Consider the following 21981-nt stretch of genomic DNA (forward strand, 5'->3'; position numbering starts at 1 on the left):
ACCGCGAAAAAAATAGGTCGTGGGTTTTTTTACTGCTCCAGATGTCGACGAAACTGCAACTTTTATCTCAGTCTAATGTCGACTTATTACAACGATTGCGTTCCGACATGTGAAAAATTTATATTCGCTACTTCAAAACCTCTTTCAGGGTTTTTTTACTGCTCCAGATGTCGACGAAACTGCAATTTTTATCTCATGTGTCATGTCGACTTTGCAACGAAATTTATATTCGCTATACTTCAAAACCATTTTTAGGGTTCTTTTGGACTGCTAAATATGTCGACGAAACCCGGGGGGGGGGTACTAGGTTTGCGAGGTGACGGGTATGTCCGAGCCGAAAATCGAAAATCGACCCTTTGAGAGACAAAATTTTGGTGATTTTGGGACCCTTTGAGAGACTTTTTCCTAAATTTTGGTCCATTTTTTCCAAATTTTGGTTTGATTTTCACCAAATTTTGGTCAAAATTCTTGGAAATCGTGACCCTTTGAGAGAGAAATTTTTTATTTTTGTGATTTTGGGACCCTTTCAGAGACTAACTTTTGAATTTGTACCCCTTTGAGAGACTTTTGAGGAATGAGAAAAGGTACCCTTGTGGCTCGCACATACCCGGCACCCATTTTGCCTAAGTACCCATATTTGCGAAAGTAATTCTAATGAATTTATGCAAATAAATATATAGAAATACCCCCCCCCCCCGGGCGACGAAACTGCAATTTTTATTTCATGTCGACTTTTGCGAAGGTTGTTCCTACTACATTTGAATTTTTAATCACGATTTCAAAGCCCATTTTTAGTTGTCTTTTTAGCATTTTCGTGATGTCAACGAAAGCAACGAAATTACAATTTCTCATGTCGACTTTGCGCCACAATCTTTTTGTAGCACTAGAAACAAGATCCATAAAGGAATTCAGTGTCATAAGTGGTGGCAAATGGGTGAGTATGACACCGAAAATCGAAAATTGATCTACACTTTTTTTTAATCTTTTTACTCGCTAAAAATGTCGACAAAACTACAATTTTTATCTCATGTCGACTTATTTGCAACGATTTTTTTTTTGTTTAGAAAATTCATTCCGAATTCAAAAACCTACTCTTTAGTCTTTTTACTCGCTAAAGTTAAAGATGTCGACAAAACTACAATTTTTATCTCATGTCGACTTTGCAACGATTTTTTCTCATTGTTGAAAGTCTGTTAAGAGTTTCAAAACTATCTGGATTTTGACCAGTGCCAAGAAGATTCCTCAATCTGCGCCCCCACTGGTCAATGAAGGTTTCTTGCTTCTTGTCACACGATCCACACGATCTGTTGACGCCATTTTGTTGGAAGGTGTATGGAAGCATGCACGCAGCAAAAATATTTTTTCAAGAATTGAAAAAACGTGGTGCAAAATTTTTGCATAAATTTAAATAATTTGAATAATCAAGAAACGAGAACAAATAATTTAATGCATGGTAGCATAATTAAAAGATTAGACCAATGAGCGATCACTAATAGCAAAATTAGTTAAATATGCGGCTTTTTCGAGCGTTTCAGAAGAGTATTCAGTTGCTGTCGACCTAATGTATGATTTAAGATATCGTGTCGACCTAGCGTAATATACAAGCGAAAAAAATAAAGTGAAGTTTTTGGCTGAGAGACGCCTGCAAGGGCGTTTCCACGCCAAATCTATTGCGCCTCGATGGTTCTGAGTCATTTCGAGCACCTGTCATCTAATCAAGATTCGGCCTTTCCTCTTAAATTAGAGCCAAACGTTAGGTCAACACGAAATTTGTCGACCTTACGAAGATGTCGACCTAATGTGCTTTTTGATGTTCCGTAATGTCGACTCTAAGCTGATTTATGAATGTTCACATGAGCACACCATGTCGGATATATCCGTCATTTAGGTCTTTAAAAGGATAAACATATACGATTGGAATCCAACTTTCAGCTCGTTTACTCGACTAATCGTTTTGCAATCTTTTTTATTCATTTCACACACAGTTTATCAACAGCTTGCTGGGACATTTATCCACAATGCACCATTTTGGTGAAGATGCAATCGGAATATTCTTGGAGCCAATCAACGGTGCTCTCCTCTTGCATTGTGAAGATGTCATGATCTTAAGATCATCCATTGCAGCTCTTATCAACGTTGCTCGAGAGTATGGCAAAAAATTCTCCAACGATGGGTAAGCATGTTAATCTAACATTGTTGGTGTTATAAGATACCATATTGCAACATAATAATTCTTTGCAATGTATCGAATTCATGGCTTCGAGTGGCTGTTGGCGATACACACTGTCCCTAACAAAGCTTCTTTATGTCTTGAAATTTCAAAAGAACGTCCTAATTATTCTCTCAACATTTCAATTTACTTACTTGGGATACTGAAGGAGAATAATTCCCAAACTATTTTCCCAAAATTGAGGTTTCAGGTTTTGCCAAAGTTACAATTATGGAAGCAAACGTTCGAATTTATAGAGGCGATTCCTTACGTACCTTATTGGAACCAATTTTCGCAGGAATTAATTTTACCGTTTTTCGTGGTTTTTCGTCAAAATCGCGAAAATTTGATCCCTCGAAAAATTTTGAGAGTTAAAAACCGCGAAAATTAATTTCCGCGAAATACAATTTTTTCCAATTTTATAGTCTAGCAAGCTAGACGACTAATTTATACATAGTAGAAATAAAACAAAAAGTAATGAATGGAACAATTTTAGTCGTCTAGAAACCTTTGTGCACTAACTGGAAACAAAAGAAAAGTGTCAATATTGCAATTATAATTTTTTCCTGCTCAAAATAATTCTTGAGAAAAAAAATATGTGTGGATTTGTGTATTGATTGAAAGTTTCATTTGAGTTGATTTCGTTTTGAGAGTTTGTTGTTGCTTGATAAATTGTTTTCTCGCTACGCAAGTTTCTGCGTAGCTAGCCCCTGTATCTATAAGGCTGGAACACCGGATTCTTCCAGTCGTTTATACAAACTAAATCCCGTATTATTATTATTATTATTATTAGTATTACACGCATTATAAACGACTCCAGTCTACCAATTTTATCGAAAAATTTGAAAAATCCCTAGGAAAATGAAAGAAATTTGTCCAAAAAAGGGCAAAACCGTGAAAATTAAAATCCGCGAAAATTAGTTCCAATAAAGGTAAATCAAACGTTTAAGAAATTAGAAAATTTCTTTATATACTTTTGTCATTTTCCGATATGTAATATTTGTATAAACTTAGTCAACATATTTGACCTACCAAATTTTCTCTTTCCCTTTCAATCCCAGGTATTTCGACGTTTTACCGACCATTTTCAAAGTGTATTCACAACACGAAAATAACATGCTCGTCAAAGAAGTCCTCGAGGTAACTTTTAAATCATATGCGGGTTTGGCACAAACTAACATAGCCTTAATCAGGGTATACTGCATTACCCTAATAGTACCACTATGCGAAAGTGGTCAAAACTATCCTAAACGGAATGGTTAATCAGTTCAAAAAATGAAAATACTTTTTATCGAAGAGTCTCTTTGCAAATTAATCTGTTTTCTAAACTGACCTTTATAAACCTCGAAAATAATTTGTTAATACCCGTCAAACTAAATCTTTGATTAGAGAAAGAAAGAAAGTGGTATCCTATCATATGGTACCACTACTCCGTGTTGGTCAAAAGAATTTTGTATTGAAAGTTATAGAATTATAATTTTACCCACTTCGAGTAGCGCTACCATTTAAGGTACCATGTCTCTTAAAAATCCCGATCAAAGATGGCAGATATAGGGTAGTGTAGGGTTTACCCAAAGTCCTCAGTATATTAAATTTAGCATTTTCCCTCTATTAATATTATTTGTCTTAATTTCTTGTGCTCACTTGTACTTGTTTATTGTCAGATCATTTTCATGACACTTTCTTTAACAATATTCTCGACAGTTAGGCTATGAGAATGTACCATCAATTGTGGTTACTTTCGTAAGCAAGGGGTAACTTTCATAGCTTTCAAACAGCAGATTGGGCTTTTCCAGAAAAAAACTTGAATATGGGAGGGAGTGGAGGATATAACAATTTTTGGAAATTTACCCCCCGGACATTGTGACTTTTGACCCCCTCCCCCGGACAAACCTTAGTTGACCCCCTTGACATTCAAAATAACCCTCAAACAGAACAAGTTAACCCCCCGAACAAGGCAAATTTTGTAGATTTTTTCACTACCCCCCCCCCCGGACACTATTCCAGCTGGCAAGAATGTAATGAAGTTGTGTTGTTACTTTATGACTTATAACTAAACTAAGAACAGAAACATTTTTGGTTTAGAGGCTGTAAAGGTTACCCAAACTTTGCAACCCCAAATGACGGTATATTAGGGCTCTTGTGACTAAGAATCGATTTAGTATAGCACATTATTAATTTGTATACCTAGATCAGCGACTGTAGTTCAGTGGTAGAGTATCCGGCTACGGGGCGCAAGGTCGTGAGTTCAACCCCTGGTCGGGTCGTACCAAAGACTTCGTACAAAAATGGTACTTGATGCCTCTCTTGAGCTTGATCCTCAGCAATTAAGGGAAGGATCAAGGGTAAGTAGAGCAATCAGGGAAGAAGATTTGCGCCCTCCCCTACCTTCGGGTAGATAACTATCGAAAGAGGAGCCTTCGGGTCGCCTCCGACTGCGGTCGCAGACTTACTTACTAACGGAGATTAATTATTTTGATTTTCGTTCTCTCCATCAGTTTGCCATCGCACAATTTTACAACCTTCATCGGAGCCCATTCTTACTTCAGGTTAGTAAACTCCAAATGCACAAATAGGGAACTTTTTTACTTTAAGGTATTCTTTTTATGATATAGCATTGTTTGTTTGATAAAAAAATTCCCCTACGGAAACCTTTGTGATGAAGTTTGATTTATAACTAGCAACACTTATCTTGTCGTCTCCCCCCTCTTACCCTCACTCCATCGCAGCGGTTGGTTTAAAAATATCAAATTAGAAAAGACAATGACAACAAACCCTCTAAGGCAATGAATTTTGAAATTAGCTGTAAATATAGGATCTGTGTACAGATTTCTGATTTGCTGACACAGCAAATTTACAAAATTTTTTGCTAACGCATCGCGGAAGGGAGAGAAAAAGACCTTTCTTTCGTTGAAAATGCTGTAGAAGCAAATGAAAGGAGATCCACCTTCTTTGGTTTTAGCTTTGGCTTTCGGTGTCAAAAATGGATGTAGCAAGTTTCCTTTGCTTAATCTCTTAATCTTAAAATTTAAGTTCAAGGAAATGTAGCCTCCAAAAATTAACGGTGTCTATTGTATTATGCTATAATTTTAATGATTTAACAGAGAAAAATATTTAGATGTACATTTTTCCTTTCATAGATGTTTGCCAGTGTATCTCCCATGCTGATGACAGATGATATGATCGACCTCACACCTGAAGAACTATATGAATTGGTGAGAAATTGCTAATTTTAAGTAGAAATTCCATGCCCTTTATTTTGATGTAGACTTTAAGTTTTATCAATTCAAGATTCACTTGTATCATTCCAAACGTTTGCATTCAATTACTTTGTTAGAAGCTTTAACTTAGCTATAAGCGCCGTAACTTTCTTTAAAAATCTTTGAGACTTTCTAGTTTGGAGACTATGGTGCCTCTTCAGAGGGACGGTACTAAATAATGAAATACGGCATTGATTAGGTCCTTGTACTTCTTGAACACTACTCAACACGACACTCTATTTCATTTCTTGTATCCACAGATTCCGTCTCGTTGTTTGTTCGCCTTGTTGGAATCATTAGATCATGAAATAGAAGATCGTTTGGACATCATGAGTTTGGTTGATGGTGAAAAACCAATACGACCTTATGTATGTTGCCCATTGTTTGCTTTTCGTGGATTCTCCATAACTCGAACACGCACGGAGAATTGAAATTTGTTCGAGTTTAGGAGGAAGGTTTATAAAGGGATTATTAACTGAAGAGACCATAAAACTTGTTCAAGTGACATCCTTGTTAGGGTCCGCAGTCTATGCTCTAGTTTAGACGGATCAAGACTTTTCGCCCTGCTTTTCTAATTGTGAATTAAAGTGGACATAAAGTGGGCTGTCTAAAGTCAATACATTGCCCTCTTTTGACGTCAATGCAATGACTTCACTCAATCTTTTACAAGCAAACATTTTAACTGCCAACTTTGTGCCCACTTTCTGCCTACTCTAACAATTAGAATAGGCAGGGCAGAAAATCGGCCGTCTAAACTAGAGCTAATATCATCTACTGCATTCTACTGTCTAATTTTTGGCTCTTTTTCTTAACCCTTTGAGTTGCGCGGACCTGACTGAACTGATGGAAAGGTGCCCAGTGGTAAAACTTCAAATCAATTCACTAGAAGACAGAATAAAGTAAAACAGGGCCAAATTTGGAGGTTCTTGGATCACTCGTTGACCAAAAATAGTCAAAAAACGGTCAGAATCTCAAAAAAGTGAATTTTTGTCAATTTTTTGCATTTTTTTGACTTTTTTGCTTAAAATCTCGCTGGAAAGACTCATTTTTGAAATTTTTTTTGCTTGACCATAAAGGACAATCTAATTCCTACGAGTTCGACCAAAAATAACGATTTCTAACTCAAACTGGGCATTACAGGAGGGCTTCGCCCTCCTATATAGCCCATGTCGTATATATACGACATCGGCACTTAAAGGGTTAATAATCTTCTAGTGGAGCAATTCAGATCGCACATTTACTTACTTTGACATTCTTGAGGATAAAAACTATTATATTAAAAACCTGAATTTAACATTCATGACTGCATTCTCATATATTTCTTTTTTTTGGACCTACCGCCGGGTGCCCCGGTGGAGGTTCTATAAATTAACCCATGTCCGTCCGTTCGTTCGTTCGTCCGTCCGTTCGTCCGTCCGTCCGTCCGTCCGTCCGTCCGTCCGTCTGTTACCAGCTTTTCTCAGGATTGGCTCATTAGTTTTTTCTGATTTTTTGCACAATGATGCAAAATGGCAATGCCTAAAATGTGACGGAGCCTGATTTTCGAAAAAAAATATATTTGGGCAAATTTGGGCCAAAAACTACCTAAAAATAGGGTTTTTTGGACTTAGTGCAAAATCCTGTCATTACTTTTTTCTGATTTTTTGTACAAAGATGGAGGGCAAGATTCTCTAAAGAATGGCTGAAGTGTTTTTTCCTGGAAAATTCTTATTCGCCTTAAAAAACGGATTTTCGTATTTTGGGGGAAATTCCCTTTAACCAAATAAGAAAATATAGCTTTTCTCAATATTGACTCGTTATTTTTTTCTGATTTTTTGCACAATGATGCAAAATGGCAAGGCCTAAAATGTGTCGGAGCCCGATTTTCGAAAAAATATATATTTGGGCAAATTTGGGCCATAAACTGCCTAAAAATAGGGTTTTTTGGACTTTGTGCAAAATTCTGTCATTACTTTTTTCTGATTTTTTGTATAAAGATGGAGGGCAAGATTCTCTAAAGAATGGCTGAAGTGGTTTTCCCCAGAAAATTCTTATTCGCCTTAAAAGACGGATTTTCGTATTTTGGGGAAATTCCCTTTAACCAAATAAGAAAATATAGCTTTTCTCAATGTTGACTCATAATATTTTTCTGATTTTTTGCACAATGATGCAAAATGACAATGCCCAAAATGTGACGGAGCCAGATTTTTAAGGAAAATTTTTTGGGGCAAATTTGGGTCAAAAACAGCTTAAAAGGTTTTTTGGGTCTGAATGGTTTAAGTGATTTTCGTATTTGAGGACATTCCTTTTTACCATTTTGCATTATTCAACACACAAGCTTTATTTTTCCATTCTGAATTTTTGTACAAATATTGTCACTTTTTTCTTATTTTCATCTGATGTTAATCATTAGGTAGGTCCATTCAGCATGTTGCTTGTTTTCATTTAATAGGACGACGTTTTAGAAGATAATGACCACAATAAGATCGACTTGAGCATTCGTCTGGCGTTGACTATCATTGCTTATAAACCAGAATCAAGTCGCGCCCTGCAAATGATGGTATGAGTATTTTAGTTTGACTTTTCTGTTTGCTTTATTGAGATAGAATTGCCAAAACAATGCCCAAACATGGCCGAGTCAGACTTTTGAGAAAAATTTTTTTCTGGCTGAGAATGCCGGAAATATGCCGGAAATCGCCGTTTTTTCTTGATTTTCATTGGACTTTTTCCTTAATATTTGGCTGTTTTTCATTTTAAAACATTATTAATAGCAATGCCCACCATCAAGCATGTTTCAATTTTCAATAAAATTGATTTTTGAAGCGGGAACTATTTAAAAATCGCCGGAAAAACCTTTTTTCGCCGGAAAGACAGTATTTCTTGAATTTCTCGAACTTTACTTTATATTTTTTATGAAATTTTGCACACTGATGCCAAATGACAATACCTAAAATGTGACAGAGCCCGATTGTCGAAAAACATTTCTTTCCGGCCGAAAATGCCGGAAATATGCCGAAAAAACCGGATTTTAGACATTTTCTCGAATTTTCATTCGTAGTTTTTCTATTTTTTTGCAGAGAGATGCGTTTTCGCAATGCTCAAAACATGGCCGAGTTCGATTTTTGAGAAAAAACTGTTCGCAGATTTTCATTGGATTTTTTCGTTTTATGTCTTTGTTTTTTTCAAACAAAAACATTATTTATAAGAATGTCCACGATTAAGCATAGTTCCATTTTCAACGAAACTGATTTTGGTACAGCAACTTTCCAAAAATCGCCAGAACAGCCGAGAATCGCCGGATTTCTTGAATTTGTCGAGTTGTTCTTGTATTATTCTGCATTTTCATACTATTGTTGTCATTTTTCGGGACAAGCTCTTATTTGATTTGGTTGGTTGTTAAGATGTAATAAAAGAATCTTATTACTTTTTCTAAAGAACGCGTCATCTCTATTGAATAACCAATTAGTGAAGTATCTTGTAAAACTCCAAGGCATCTCCATTTTTCAATTGTCTTAGGTCCATTCAGCATGTTTAAGCTCAAAATCATTCTTAACATGTTCTTTTTTTCCCAATTTGGGAGTACTTTTGTTCATTTTCCTAAGAAATGAGTTTTTAGGAGTCTCCAAAGCCTGAAAAATGTTCTTAACTTGTCATTAACATTTTGACTATGGAATCTTTATGTTCTTATATAGTTTGTTTATATAAAAAATGTGTACGTTTCCTGCAAAATTTTGACATGAAGGACCTGATTCTCAGATTTTGAAAAATACTTATGATAATACAATATGATATTAATACTGATTTTAAGTGTAAAATTGTGTTAGATTTCTGCATCTTGGAGTCTCTGTGCAGTGCGTGTGAAAAGTTAAGATAGTTCATAGGGGTATTCAACTGGTATTATTTTGACATGAAGTGAAATCTACAATGAAGATGAAATCTTATGTTTTTATTTGTTACAGAGTACTCTCCCTAATTCGAATCCTTCTATAATTCGAATCCTTCTATAATTCGAATCCTTCTATAATTTGAATCCTTTTATAATTCGAACAAATTCTCAGTCCCCATCAAGTGGGAAACCTCATAAAACACTTATAATGATTCAAATCTTTCTGTAATTCGAAAAAGCCGAGTTCCTCATTTGAGTTCGTATTAGCGAGAACTGTATAAACAAAACTTGTCTTTGTTTTTAACAAATTTATTTTGCTTTTTTATTCCAGTTCGTGTTATCCGCCATCGTGCCATACCATTTGAAATATTTGGAATCTCAAACCGATGCCAACCCTCACGAAAGTGATCATAAGAAGCACGAGATGCGCCAGATCAAATCACTCATCAAATACATCGCAACTATCATCGAACACAATGAAGCTCTTGTGATGTAAGTTGTATCATTTGTTTTCACTGTTTTCTTAGACCTGCAAAATCGACGGCTTGAAAGAATGTATCATGATTATAATCTAACACCATGTCATAGTATTATTGACTAAATCTAGCAGGGATTAACATTTTATACGTTTTGTTTCCATGGAAACATCGTTTTAGAAACATAGAAAATATTTTTAGGGGGACACACACAGTAGAGGGTTGGGACTATCCTACATTTGACCCATACGCAAAAACGTGTATGCAATGGGATCTGTCCAATTATGGTGGAATAACTTCAATTACAAGTCATTGCATTGACCCATCAAACCGAAACTAGTCCTCTCACAGTACTGGTAAAGTTTATCCATATGCCTACCAACTCTTGTACCATAAGTAACATAAATGCGATTAGGTCGGATTAGGTCCGAGTATGTCAGGGTTGAATGACGTCAAATTTAAGACGTTGCCCAGTTATATTCCTCCCTTGAAAATTTGATCCCACTCCATTTTCGACATTAGCAAGTTTATGTATTTGCACTTTTGAGAACGGTAAAGTGACTGAAGCGATTTGGAATAGCCCGCAGTTTTACCCGCAAAATCGAGGACGGTAAAAGTGCTGATTTACCGTCGTCTTCAGTTGATCAGGATCTAGTCCAATTAGAGCCTTACCGTCTCCGTCGCAGAAAAACGCACATACACAAACTCGGCATTAGATTATCGAAAAGAGTATTTTATTGATGAATCTCTTCTTGTTTGCAGTCGATATCGGAACGATAGCAGTATGAATGCAGACAATCTCCTTGACAACCCGTCGTCAAGTGGTATCCTTGACCGCATGCAAAGCGCGTACACGGCCGTTCGTAATTGGTGGCGAAACGCGGGCGAAATGATTCAAGAAGGCGACGAACCAGAACATATCTTCGAAGGTAAGAAATAAAGTTTTTCTTGTTTTGTTAAACGACGAAATTTCCCTACATTCATTAGTTATGGAAGTAAGCGTTCGAATCTGTAGAGGAGATCCCTTACGTAATTCGAACGTTTTCTTCCATTATGGTGAAAGTTACGTAACATGACAAGGCTCTTTTGTGTTTTCTAAAGTGATAATTGAGAATCTGCTCCCTTGCAACTTCTTTTGAATTAGAAAACGATAAAAGGTACACAACTTCGTGAAGTTATTTCATTGATTTAGTCATGCAATTTGACGTGTCGTGATACACATCTTGATGGCAGCAAGAGTGAGTCTGTTTAGAGAGACAATTTTAAGTGAAAACATGACTATTTAGAGAGACAAAAGTTGTGATAACGCGAACTTAGATATTCCATTTTTTGTTAAATTTCGAGACTTTTGACTTTGGTGAAAATCCAAGATTTCTAGTGACGTTCATTGTGTTTTCTTTCCACTGTTAGATGGTGAGAACCCGCTTCTCGTCAACGCGACCAACAGAGATGAGAAGAAACAACTAGATGATTTCTACCAACCACGAACTGTTTTATTAACACTGGCATCTGAATTCACGCTTCAATGCACTCAACGTTACTCCCAACTCAAATCCAACACGCGCGGGCAGAATGACACCAAATTCTCAGATATCATCGATGAAGAAAATGCTTTTGTAAGATTTCGTATTTTTCCGTTTTAATAAGAGTTTCTTATCCCTATGTTTATCGAAAAATTAACAAGCGGGGGAGGGGGCGTTTATTTGGAACCTAAGAGTAACTAATTTGTTCGTGATGAATCTTTCTTGCCAAGAACATCCTTTCGGCCAAGGTGCTCGAGCTCTTACACTATACATGTTTTAGCGAAATTCCAATTTCGTTTTAGATCCTAATCGATGTAGCGATGTCTTTATTGCAATTGGTGTTTTATGATCACAATGTGCTGAAAAATGCTGGACTCCAAAGGTATTTACAATTTATAATAAATTAGCAATTTCTTCAGTCTTGAACTGAATTATATTATTTACAAGTTCTATTATAAGATTCGCTCCATCGATAATATTGAAAGTCACTGTCAACATAAACTCTCGTAAACGACACTCTGCTATTTGATATGCTCAATGAAAATCTAATTCTCCTTGAAAATCGAATTAAAGGTTATCAACTGGTTGTCAAGTTTTATAGTGCAGAATTGAATTTGTACGCAACGAGATACTCTTCCCTTTACTCAAAAGTATCTCTGAATTCACTGGTAGGTTTTGTTTGAAAAATAACAACAACACACAAGGCTAGCTCAAAAATTTGGTTGTTTACTTGTGTGCCAAAATGATCAATCAGAAATGAAATTAATCAAATTCTAATATCACAAGGAGGGACCATAAAATTGTTTTCCTTAATCGAGCCCGGGCTTTCGTAGTCTAGCATTCTAGTGGTTTTTTTGTTAAGGTCGGTCTCACTTCGGTCGGTTTTTTTTCTTAACCTTTTTTGCCTAATGAAAAGATTACGTCATAAAAAAGTTTCGCGCAAACAAAAAAAGTTCTACTTTTTTCATCTGGTACGTCAATTTCGACCAATGGAATTGCTTCATTTTTCAACCGACCAATTACCTTTTCGCTCATTTCGCGCGAAAGTGGAGACCGGCCTTTATTGAGCGCAATGGATTATTTCAATAGTCTGAATCTTTCATTTTATTTCTCCCTCTCCCCTTAAAGGTTCTTATTGGAGGCAATGCCGAGCATCACTTGGACGGAGAGTTTGGAAGCTTTCACAATCATCATCAAGAGGATGAACCGCATATTCAATAAACTTCTTCTCAAACCTGCTTACATGGTATGTTGTCAAATAAGTTGATCCCAATGGATATTTTCACTAAGTTCGAAGACACAATGTTAAAGTTCATTTTACGTAATTAAATAAAGAAAATAGAAGTTTGTAACACAATTAAAATAGAATTGCTTTTACATCTAAGCGTTATAAGGTATGTTGTGCTGAATCGAAGAGCAAAAAAATAATTTAAAGAGTTTGAATAAGGAGTTGTTATTATCGCAAAATCATAAAATTCAGCGAAGCTTTCATCACATTACATTGATGAATTTCAGCGAAAATTAACTAGTTAAGATATCTATTTCACTTTTCTTATCCAGAGTTTCGTGGACTGGGATGGATTGGAAGTATTGATTAAAGGTAAAATCTTGATTGTTGAGTAGAGATTTGAATTAGCAGACACCCTTTCCCCCAAATGATATGGGTTTCTTTCAAATAACCTCCCGCCATATTCTAATAAACATCTTTAATCGCAGATTCTGCTTTCTTTTGCGAAGCAGCCTTTCTTGTAAAGAAAATTCATCGTATCCTAATCTCTATGCTAGTCTAGCTTACTACACCAGACTTAACGACTAAATAAAAGCACAAATATAAGCTCGTTAAAACTATAGTATTATTATTATATAACACCCATATTACTATACTACACGGATTATAAACAACTGCAGTCCATCTCGAAGCTCGATCTATCAAAGATCTATCATTTATCCCATGTAGCTCAATCCTATAAACGCCTGGACTGAGAGTTTCTTCTTTTCTTTCCAATGTCAAAGGTGTGAATTTGACGGTCAAGAAAGATGAATCCGTAGCGGATGTTGAAGACCTGAGAGTAAGCATCTTTCATTTTTACAATGTAGAAATAGTCAAATGAGTCAAACCTTTGATATAATCTTAATCATTTCAAAAGAAAATTCAATTGTTTTTAAGATTATCAGGTTCAACTATGACTTGAGCTTGAGAATAAATGATTAATCTTTTTCTGTAGATTTGCGTCTCAATTTCCACTTCGGCTAAAAATAGTTAGCTAAATAATACTAGCGTAGTTTGATCCGAAGGATGAAGGTCATCACTGGTAATAATCTCTTTTTCAGTCATTGCTACACACTTGTACTCGTGTTATGATCGGAGATTTCAGCACTCAACTGGACCCATCAGCACCGACCTCGTCCACGGCAGACATTCCTGACGGCCTTAGGTCGCCCTCATCCCCTGGCTTCAATACTATGGTCATCAAGCTTGCTGCTAAGTTACTGTAAGCATCTTTAATGTAGATTCCCTAATGTATGATCTTTAAGCAAGCCTGTAAAAGTTTGGTACTTTTCTTCGCTGAAAATCCGAGGTATGGTATTCTTTTCCAAAAAGAAAAAAATGGCTATTTTTGTTTTTTTTCTTGATAAAATTTTTTATAAAGTTTATTTCATTTTGCAAGGTTATTTTGTTAACGATTACTTGTGCAAATCGAATGTTTCTTCCATAATAGTGGAAACTGTGTAAACTAGCAAACCTGAAAAAATCTATACGGAAACACTATTGTTGCACAAGATTGAAAATTGTTGTTGAACTCCTGGCTTTTACGATGATTCTAAAGTCCATCAGTTTGTTATGCAAAATCTTCTACTTCTCATCCATCACAGGTACATACGAAACGATCAATTTGGCCTCGAATCAAACATGATGATGTATTTACAAGACCCTGACGCCACAAAAGTCGAACGATTCTTGATCCATTGGTTGTTACCTCTATGTATTCGCATGGGTACTGGCCGTTATGGTGAGTTTTACATGGAGGAGACCCTCTAATCAATACCAGGCGTTTTAAACACGTCCATTCTTGCCTAAATGCAAATATTCTTCCAATGACAACACTTAGGCTCTCTGAGTTTTTTAATATCGCATATTATCTTATTCGACTGACTTTTGTCATTATCTTGAACATTTAAAATCTAAATGACTCGTAATGACTCTACTCAATCCTTTTTACTTTTTCGATCTAGACATGCCGACATTATCAACGGACGACGTCACGTTTGTCAGTAACGTCTTGATGAATCTTTTGCAACTGAAGAATGCTGATGGTTCCACGCACGTTGCAAATCAAGCATTCTCCATGTTGACCAGTTTTACTTTCAATTTCGGTCGACAACATCAAACGATCAGTCCGGCCATGTCACAGATCTGCTTCCTGGGTACGAATTAAATACATTTGTCATATAAGTCTTAAAATTCAAAATGGTTAATACATTAAATCGATGAGACTTCAAATAGGGCTAAAATAAATAACTTAGTTGGTTTAAGAGGTTCACACAGGGTCACATCCTCTTTAATTCTATCTTCAAGTGACCAAAATGTTCTTTAAACTGGTGAAAGATTCAAAATTCCGAAGGGTATGGGGACACGAGAAGTTTTCTTCGTGTTAGTGCAGTGCTACATGCTCCATCCCACCAACACACGAAAAAAAGTGCGTGTCTCATGGTTTCTCTTTTTGTTTCATGGGACAAAAAGTGAGAGAAATACCCAAAAGACACGCTGATTTTGTCCCTGGGACAAAAAGTGAGAAGAAGCACAAATATTATTGAAAGAAAAATGAGGTGGAGACACGAGAAAGCGTTTCAGGTTGGTGGGATGGAGTATGTTGCAGCGTTTCAGGTTGGTGGGATGGAGCATGTTGCATTGCACCAACGCGAAAAAAACATCTCGTGTCCCCAAGCTTTTAGGATCAAATTTTTAGTTTGAAGTATATAATGTTCGAATAACAGAGAATTGGCGTGTTCTGAACGTCTAACAAACAGGGTTCGGTATTTTAACAATTCAAAAACATAATCAAAAACTCGATTTTGATACAGGTTTGAAAATCCTATTGAATGTTTTCAACGAAGCTTTTGGAAAGTTATGGAAGTCGCTGCGTTCAGCTCTCATCCATTACATTGACTTCAATGAAAGTAGGTGTTCTTCATGTTCCATTCTCCTCAACTCTTGACATCCCTTGTGATAGCTATTCTTTATTAAATACATGTCGATTTCTATGTCAATTCTTCGCGGTGAGACAAGGTGGAATCTATGTATCGAGTACTATGTATTTTTAGATGTCAGTGGAAAGAATGCGAAATGTCTTGATTTTAAGACGAAAACATCATGTATTATATTTGTAAAAGGTCTACCCTATAAGTACCTACATCAGGGGGGTATCGAGTCAGTGTACTGGCCCATAGCTGGTGGAGTGGTGTATTTTTTAGGTTAAATTGAGTTAGTACAGTGTACTAAAAGGGTGGTCCTCTGAGAAAAATACAATGAAAAAGTTAGTACAGTTTACTAAAAAGGGTGGTGTTCTGAATTGATACACACTGAGAAGTTAGTACATTGTACTAATTTCAGTGGTAAAAACACACAAACCCAGTGAATTCCCATGTATATTTGCCCTAATTTGCCAGGTCCAAGCTGGTCCGAGACCTTCAAGTCAAGGCTGGTTAAGCTATACAAATTGGTACACTGATTTTCTCCCAATGTTTCCTGTTTACTTGATTGGATTTGTTTCAGAGTGGCAACATGCGCAAGTGGAGACCGGCCTTAGTCCAATCTTGTTTACGTTTTCTTTAAGGCCCTATCTACATTATGGCAACAACAAGAATTTGAATGTGTAAACGTTCAAATCGAAGCTTACAAGTTTTATAAAAACAAATCCGCTCTATTGTTTTATGTTTTTTAGTAACCTTGTTGGATTGTTAATTGAAAAAAATCTGTATATAAGTGAAATCACCGGGGGAGGGGGTGAAAGCGACCGTACGTTCGGCCAAAAATCAGGTCTCTAAAATCGATCCCTTACAGTGCAGGAAAAATTGGGCTGAAAATCGACCCTTATAGTGTAATTTTTCGAAATTTTTTGCCCTTTTCAGGGCAAATTTTTTTGAAATTTCTCAAATTTTACCTCAAAATTTGGTATTTTATAAAATTTTACACCCTTACAGTGGACTTTTTCCCACTTACTCACAAATCAACCCTTACAGTGCACTTTCCAAAGTCCAAAAAACCTACCCTTAAGGGCCGCACGTCCGGTAGACCTCATTAATATCCAAATCTTTCCTTTTATATAATTTGGTGCTTTTCTTAGCAAAATGCTTCAAAACCTTTGTATATGGTGGCAATTAAACTTATCTGGCCAAGAAGAAATTAGAACAGTGCACTATAAGGGGTGGTTTCTAAACTTATCTGATCGAAAAAACAGCTAGTACAGTGTACTAAAAGGGTGGTATCAAAAATCCGGTCATGGAGAAGTCAGTACAGTGTACTGAAAGGGTGGTAATAAAAATCTAGTTGTGGAAAAACGTCAGTACAGTGTACTAAAAGGGTGGTATCAAAGCTCCGGCTGTGGAAGAAAGTTAGTATAGTGTACTAAATGGGTGGTGTCAAAGCCCCGGCCGTGAAAAAAAGTTAGTACAGTGGTGGTCTAATTTTTTGGAAAAAAAACCAAAAATCAAGTTAGTACCCTATGGTCCAGTACACTGACTTGGTACCCCCCCCCTGCCTACATATATATTTTTTAAATTGCATTTAGCATCACAAAGCAGTTTTTATTGATTGAAAAGCCAAAGATTTGTAGATTTTTACTCTCCTTGATGTTCATAGGTGATTACACAGTATGGCTTTTTATCTCACACATCGTCAGCAATCGTTCGCCGGTACTAATGCACCTCATCCCCGTCATCAGGAAAAAGGTAATCGTCATCTGCAATACACAGGTTTCAAAATTATAGCAGTGCAGTCAAAACATGCGATTACTCGAAAAAGTTCACCTGATTTTATTCCTATGTTACTTGCTTTACAACTTTTAATTACAACAGTTAATTAGCTTATTAGTATTAATAAATTCGAACCAATCAGAAATAAAGGTCATGTAACAAGCACATAAAATTTTCGAGTAAAAGCGTGATTTGACTTCAAACTTTATTTTTGCAAGCTGTGTATTAGCGGTCATTTCCAACGCATTTTAAGAGCAAGCCATTTTCAAGGCCTTCTCTCAGTTTTTGGTAATTTACAACGCGACAAATACGATTGTTTAGTTAAAGCTTAAAGAACAGTTCAATTTTAGTAGCAGATATCTTGCTTGCTCTGTTAATATATGAATGAGACCTGCTGTTGATTTGTACAACCTGGAGCTTAGAAATAAAAAACAAAAAGATTTCTTTATGAATCCAGCTTTATCGAAAAATAGTTTCCGTGTAATTTCTTTAATTCTTTCCATGACAGCTTGCCGACATTTCACGCTATCCATTCCGGATTCAACAACTATGTCAGCGTATCAAAAAAGATTTCGCTAACCCGCCAGTTATGGGAAGCCGTTCTCAAGTCTTGGATCATCTCCTGGTAGAGCTCAGCTCCTTAGCTAAAGGTGAAGTAAGAACGCTGGATGACAATACCGTAAAAGAGGGAGAAATTGATGAGACGGATTTCAAGCTATCTAACACTCCAGTACGCCGTGTTTCCCAAGAAGAAGACGATGAATCGTACATCAAACGCGTCAAAACGGAAAGAGAGCGCGCGTGGAAAAGTGGACGCCGTGACACTAAGAAGTCACGTGTCTCTCCTAAAGGTATGAGTAATGTTTTGCATACTTCTGGAACTCGACTTGTTTCAATTTTATAAATAAATTGTGCAGATTGGTTTCTGTAACAAACACAAGACTTATTTCTTTTATTTTATGATTGGGCACCTTTTCGAGCGAAACGACAGATAATTTTCATCTTTTTCTTTAGTTTTACGGCATTTTGGATGCGATTCGAAAATTTCTCGGTCATTTTTACATCTCTTTCTCTCAATAATAACGCAAATGAGGACCGGTGAGATTGATTGTTTTGATTTTGTTCAATTGCAGGTTCAATCATGAAACGACGTCAAACGAAGACGTCTGACGCTTCACCGAAAGAAAAAGAACGTCTACGCAAAACGGTCAGTTTCAAGCCGTCAAAAACAAGTCTCGACGAAGATGACACCGACATTACCATGGAGGAGACGACGCAAGAAGTACCGACGAATTTCCAATCTTCACCGACAAGAAATTTGTCGTCACCGCGTCGGAAAATCGGTAAACTATCGAAACGTACCAAACACATGAAAATGTTTCGGCGTCAAGATTCAACAGACTGTAGCGATGATGACGAAAAAAGTATTATACCGAATGATGATGACCGCGCGGCCCGCTCAAGCCCGCCTCGCCACCTTCACGATGATCACGAATTGTCAGATGATAGTCAAGGGAAACTGGTGAAGAGCTCCAGTTCGTCCACGGCGTCTTCAGAAAATAATGACGACAAGAAAGATGGTGGAGGTGGTGGGAGGTTTTGTGAAGAGGGAATTTTTAACGAATCCATCACATCACCGAAGAATGGTGAAAGGTATACCTCACTCTCAGCCTTTTTTTCTGACTGATCTTCGTGTTTTTTTTTTGATAAGATACATTTTTGTCTTTTAAAATCTCTCTCTTTTATTGTTCAGTGGGCTGGATACAGAACTATACATCCTATCTTTTAAATCCACAATGGGCAAAGACTCTCACAACGAGAGTGACGCCCCTCAAATAACATCACATCTACTAGATACATTTTGAAGAGAACTCACATCGTGGTAGCTATTATGGAGGGGGTCTATGTAACAATCCTGCTTTGCTAAAAATAGACAAAAAGAACGACAATTTTTGCCGTCCACAACCCCAACCGAAAGTGACTGTACCACCCCTCATTCTTTTATGTTTATCACGGAGATTAACTACATGTGGTTTAGAAGAACGACAAATTACGCATGCGTGTTACAATGGCAGGATTTGCAAGACGAACCTACTGTTTGATAAACTCTAGAACACCAGAAGGCACCATAATAGATCTCATTGACCCTTTGCATCGTCTTACTGCGCTACACACTTTTTATTCACTTTCTTGATAATGCCCAATTGAGCAACAAATTTTAAGTTTGTCTTGCGAAATATTCCTAAACAAAAACTCCACAAATATCAAATAAATACGTTTAGAATTTTTACTGGCATCAAAGAGGCACTAATAATACGTATTTCAACAACCAACATGCATGATTTGACAGTAAAATACACAAAATCGTGAGAATATTGTCAACCATCATTGAAATTAAGCTTCCGCGAAATCTTAAAATTTCGCCGATGAACCCAGCCGCTAAATTTGATAATCCCATTAAAGTACTCTTACGTTATCTTTTTCAGGTATACCCTGTCGGTGAGTTCCAGTATTGATTCCAATGATGGTTTCAAAGAACGTCCAAGATGTTTCAGCCACAATCCTTCGCTCTCACGTTCACCGGCCGTCAAACGCCGTAATGAACGTCCGTCGCTCAAAATCGCTGGTCTAGCAACAATGTCGACACAGCGTTTATCTAGTTTGTCGCGCGACCGATTCTCGTCCGCTAAAGGAGACGAACGCCAAAGCATCGATGAAGGAGATGAAAACTCCACCCGCCAAGGTAACTCCTTATCACCGCCCGCTTTATCTCCTGAAAGCGCCCTTCCACCTGCTCTTGATTTGAGTGCTGTAACTACAGAATTCCCAGAAGAAAGGAACAATACATTATCACCAACTTCAATCCATAGTTCATCCTCTGGTCTTTCATCACCGCAATCACCAAGAAGAAAACTTTCTCCCTCACTACAACCTTTCGTTAATTTCTTTGACGATCCGAATGGACAAAAACCGGCTGTTGCTCTTCCCGAAGATGATGCCACGCCCTCGACCGCCCTATCACCACCATTAATCGAGCGAGACCCTTTACCATCAGTGATGCCCTTAGAACCAGTTGTCGTCCCTGTTACGCTTCCGCCCACCAAAATGAAATCACCGTCCCAGCAGAAACGTTCGCTCCCGAAACCGCCCGCCTTTGACGAAGAATCTATCGCGAAAATTCATAAGAAGCTGTCGTTGGAAATGCAGAAACCTCAACCGTAACTGATGGAAAGAAAATGATTAGTGGTTCCAATTTGAGTCTAACTAAATATTCATTGGAAATTGGTATCTTCGTACTTAATCTTTTTGTTTGGTGGTAGTTTGGGACAAGCTGGGAGTTTTTACAAGCTCTTTCTTGATTTGGTTGGTCGTTAACCAGTAATACAACAATTTTATTGCGTCATTTTTATTACTTCAAATGACCAATTACTGAACTATCTTATAAAAACTCCAGAACATCCCGGTAGTTTAGGCATTTCACGAGTTTCCTCTGAATTTCACTTCGCTTTGTATTTTTTGCCAAAAGATTTTGATAGCTACAGAGGGCTCTAGATAAGTTAGTACACTATGTGGGACAAAGAGAATGCTCCACACCAAAAAAAGAGCATATCAATTTCATTGTATCCAGCTTATCTTGAGTACTCTGTACCAATGTCCAGACCAATATCCAGCAATGGCAATTTGAACAATTGGGCTCTTCCAGAAAATATCCGTACATGGGGGGTGGAGGATATATTGTCCGGGGGTAGCGAAAAATCATCAAAATTTGCCTTCTCTGGGGGGGGGCAATTTTCTCTGTTTGAAGGTAATTTGGGTTGTACGAGGGGTCAACTGATGCTTGTTCAGGGTGAAAAACCTGTTGTCCGGGGGGGGGGGCAAAAGTCACTTTGTCCGGGGGGTAAATCACTGAAAATTGTTATATCCTCCACCCCCCCCTCATATTCAAATTTTTTTTGGAAAAGCCCATTCTAGTAATAAATGAATTTCGGAGACCGTATGTATGGTACGTTTTGCATTGACAACCATTCGCGCGCACCGAATCATAGTCATTATAAAAATCCCCGGTTTTGAAGTCTTTTGTTTCTTTCTATTTTTAACCGTTACAGCTTGCGTACCTTAAATCGCAACTTGCCTTTTATTTACAACAAAGGAAAGGTTGACAATAAAGCTAAAACAATACATTACCAGACCAGGGTTTTTATATAATGACTATGACCGAATCGTTTGCTTTTATTTGAGGTTCTCATCACATTGCACTTTCTTGAATTTCAACTGTTTTCGTACTTAACCGACGCAGTCTTCCTTTTTCTAAAGTTTTTTTCATAAAATTTTCTTCACGTTTTTGTAACATATGTAAAATTATTTGGATTACATAGCATTTAGACAGGAGCTTTCTTTCTGATTATTTAATATTTAGATTTTATTTTTGCATTGATTTTATAATTTTGTAGCCTTTCTAAGATCTAAGCAAGCGTGTTGGCGAGCAAGGAATGTTTGGATACTTTACTCGTTTTTTCTTAAAACATTGCTCTTTTTTATGTGAATAAGGAAAAGGGCGGCAAAGTTGGTGATCAATGGCGCCATTCTCGCGTCCCTCGATTCGATCTTGTGTACGATCTTATAGTATCCTCATTAGAGATTTCTCCTCGAACTTTATGCTCGACCATACTTATTC

General features: G+C 37.0%; 1 protein-coding gene across 1 annotated transcript; it reads left to right on the top strand.

Annotated features, from left to right (window-relative positions):
- The first annotated feature begins 817 nt into the window (after positions 1–817).
- Positions 818–20697, top strand: LOC136810347 (protein unc-80 homolog). The gene is made up of 23 exons (XM_067066902.1): positions 818–934; positions 1190–1330; positions 1986–2173; positions 3271–3349; positions 4708–4758; positions 5350–5424; positions 5730–5837; positions 7901–8008; positions 9666–9826; positions 10573–10739; positions 11221–11426; positions 11636–11715; positions 12462–12579; positions 12894–12933; positions 13347–13402; positions 13665–13825; positions 14208–14344; positions 14568–14759; positions 15417–15512; positions 17194–17282; positions 17815–18157; positions 18440–18959; positions 19793–20697. Exons 1-23 carry the CDS (start codon positions 818–820, stop codon positions 20526–20528), a joined length of 3969 nt encoding a protein of 1322 aa, XP_066923003.1. The 3' UTR covers positions 20529–20697.
- The last annotated feature ends 1284 nt before the right edge of the window (positions 20698–21981 follow it).

This window comes from Clytia hemisphaerica, unplaced genomic scaffold, assembly GCF_902728285.1.
Source record: "Clytia hemisphaerica strain Z4C2 unplaced genomic scaffold, Clytia hemisphaerica genome assembly, whole genome shotgun sequence".
NCBI classification, from domain to species: domain Eukaryota; kingdom Metazoa; phylum Cnidaria; class Hydrozoa; order Leptothecata; family Clytiidae; genus Clytia; species Clytia hemisphaerica.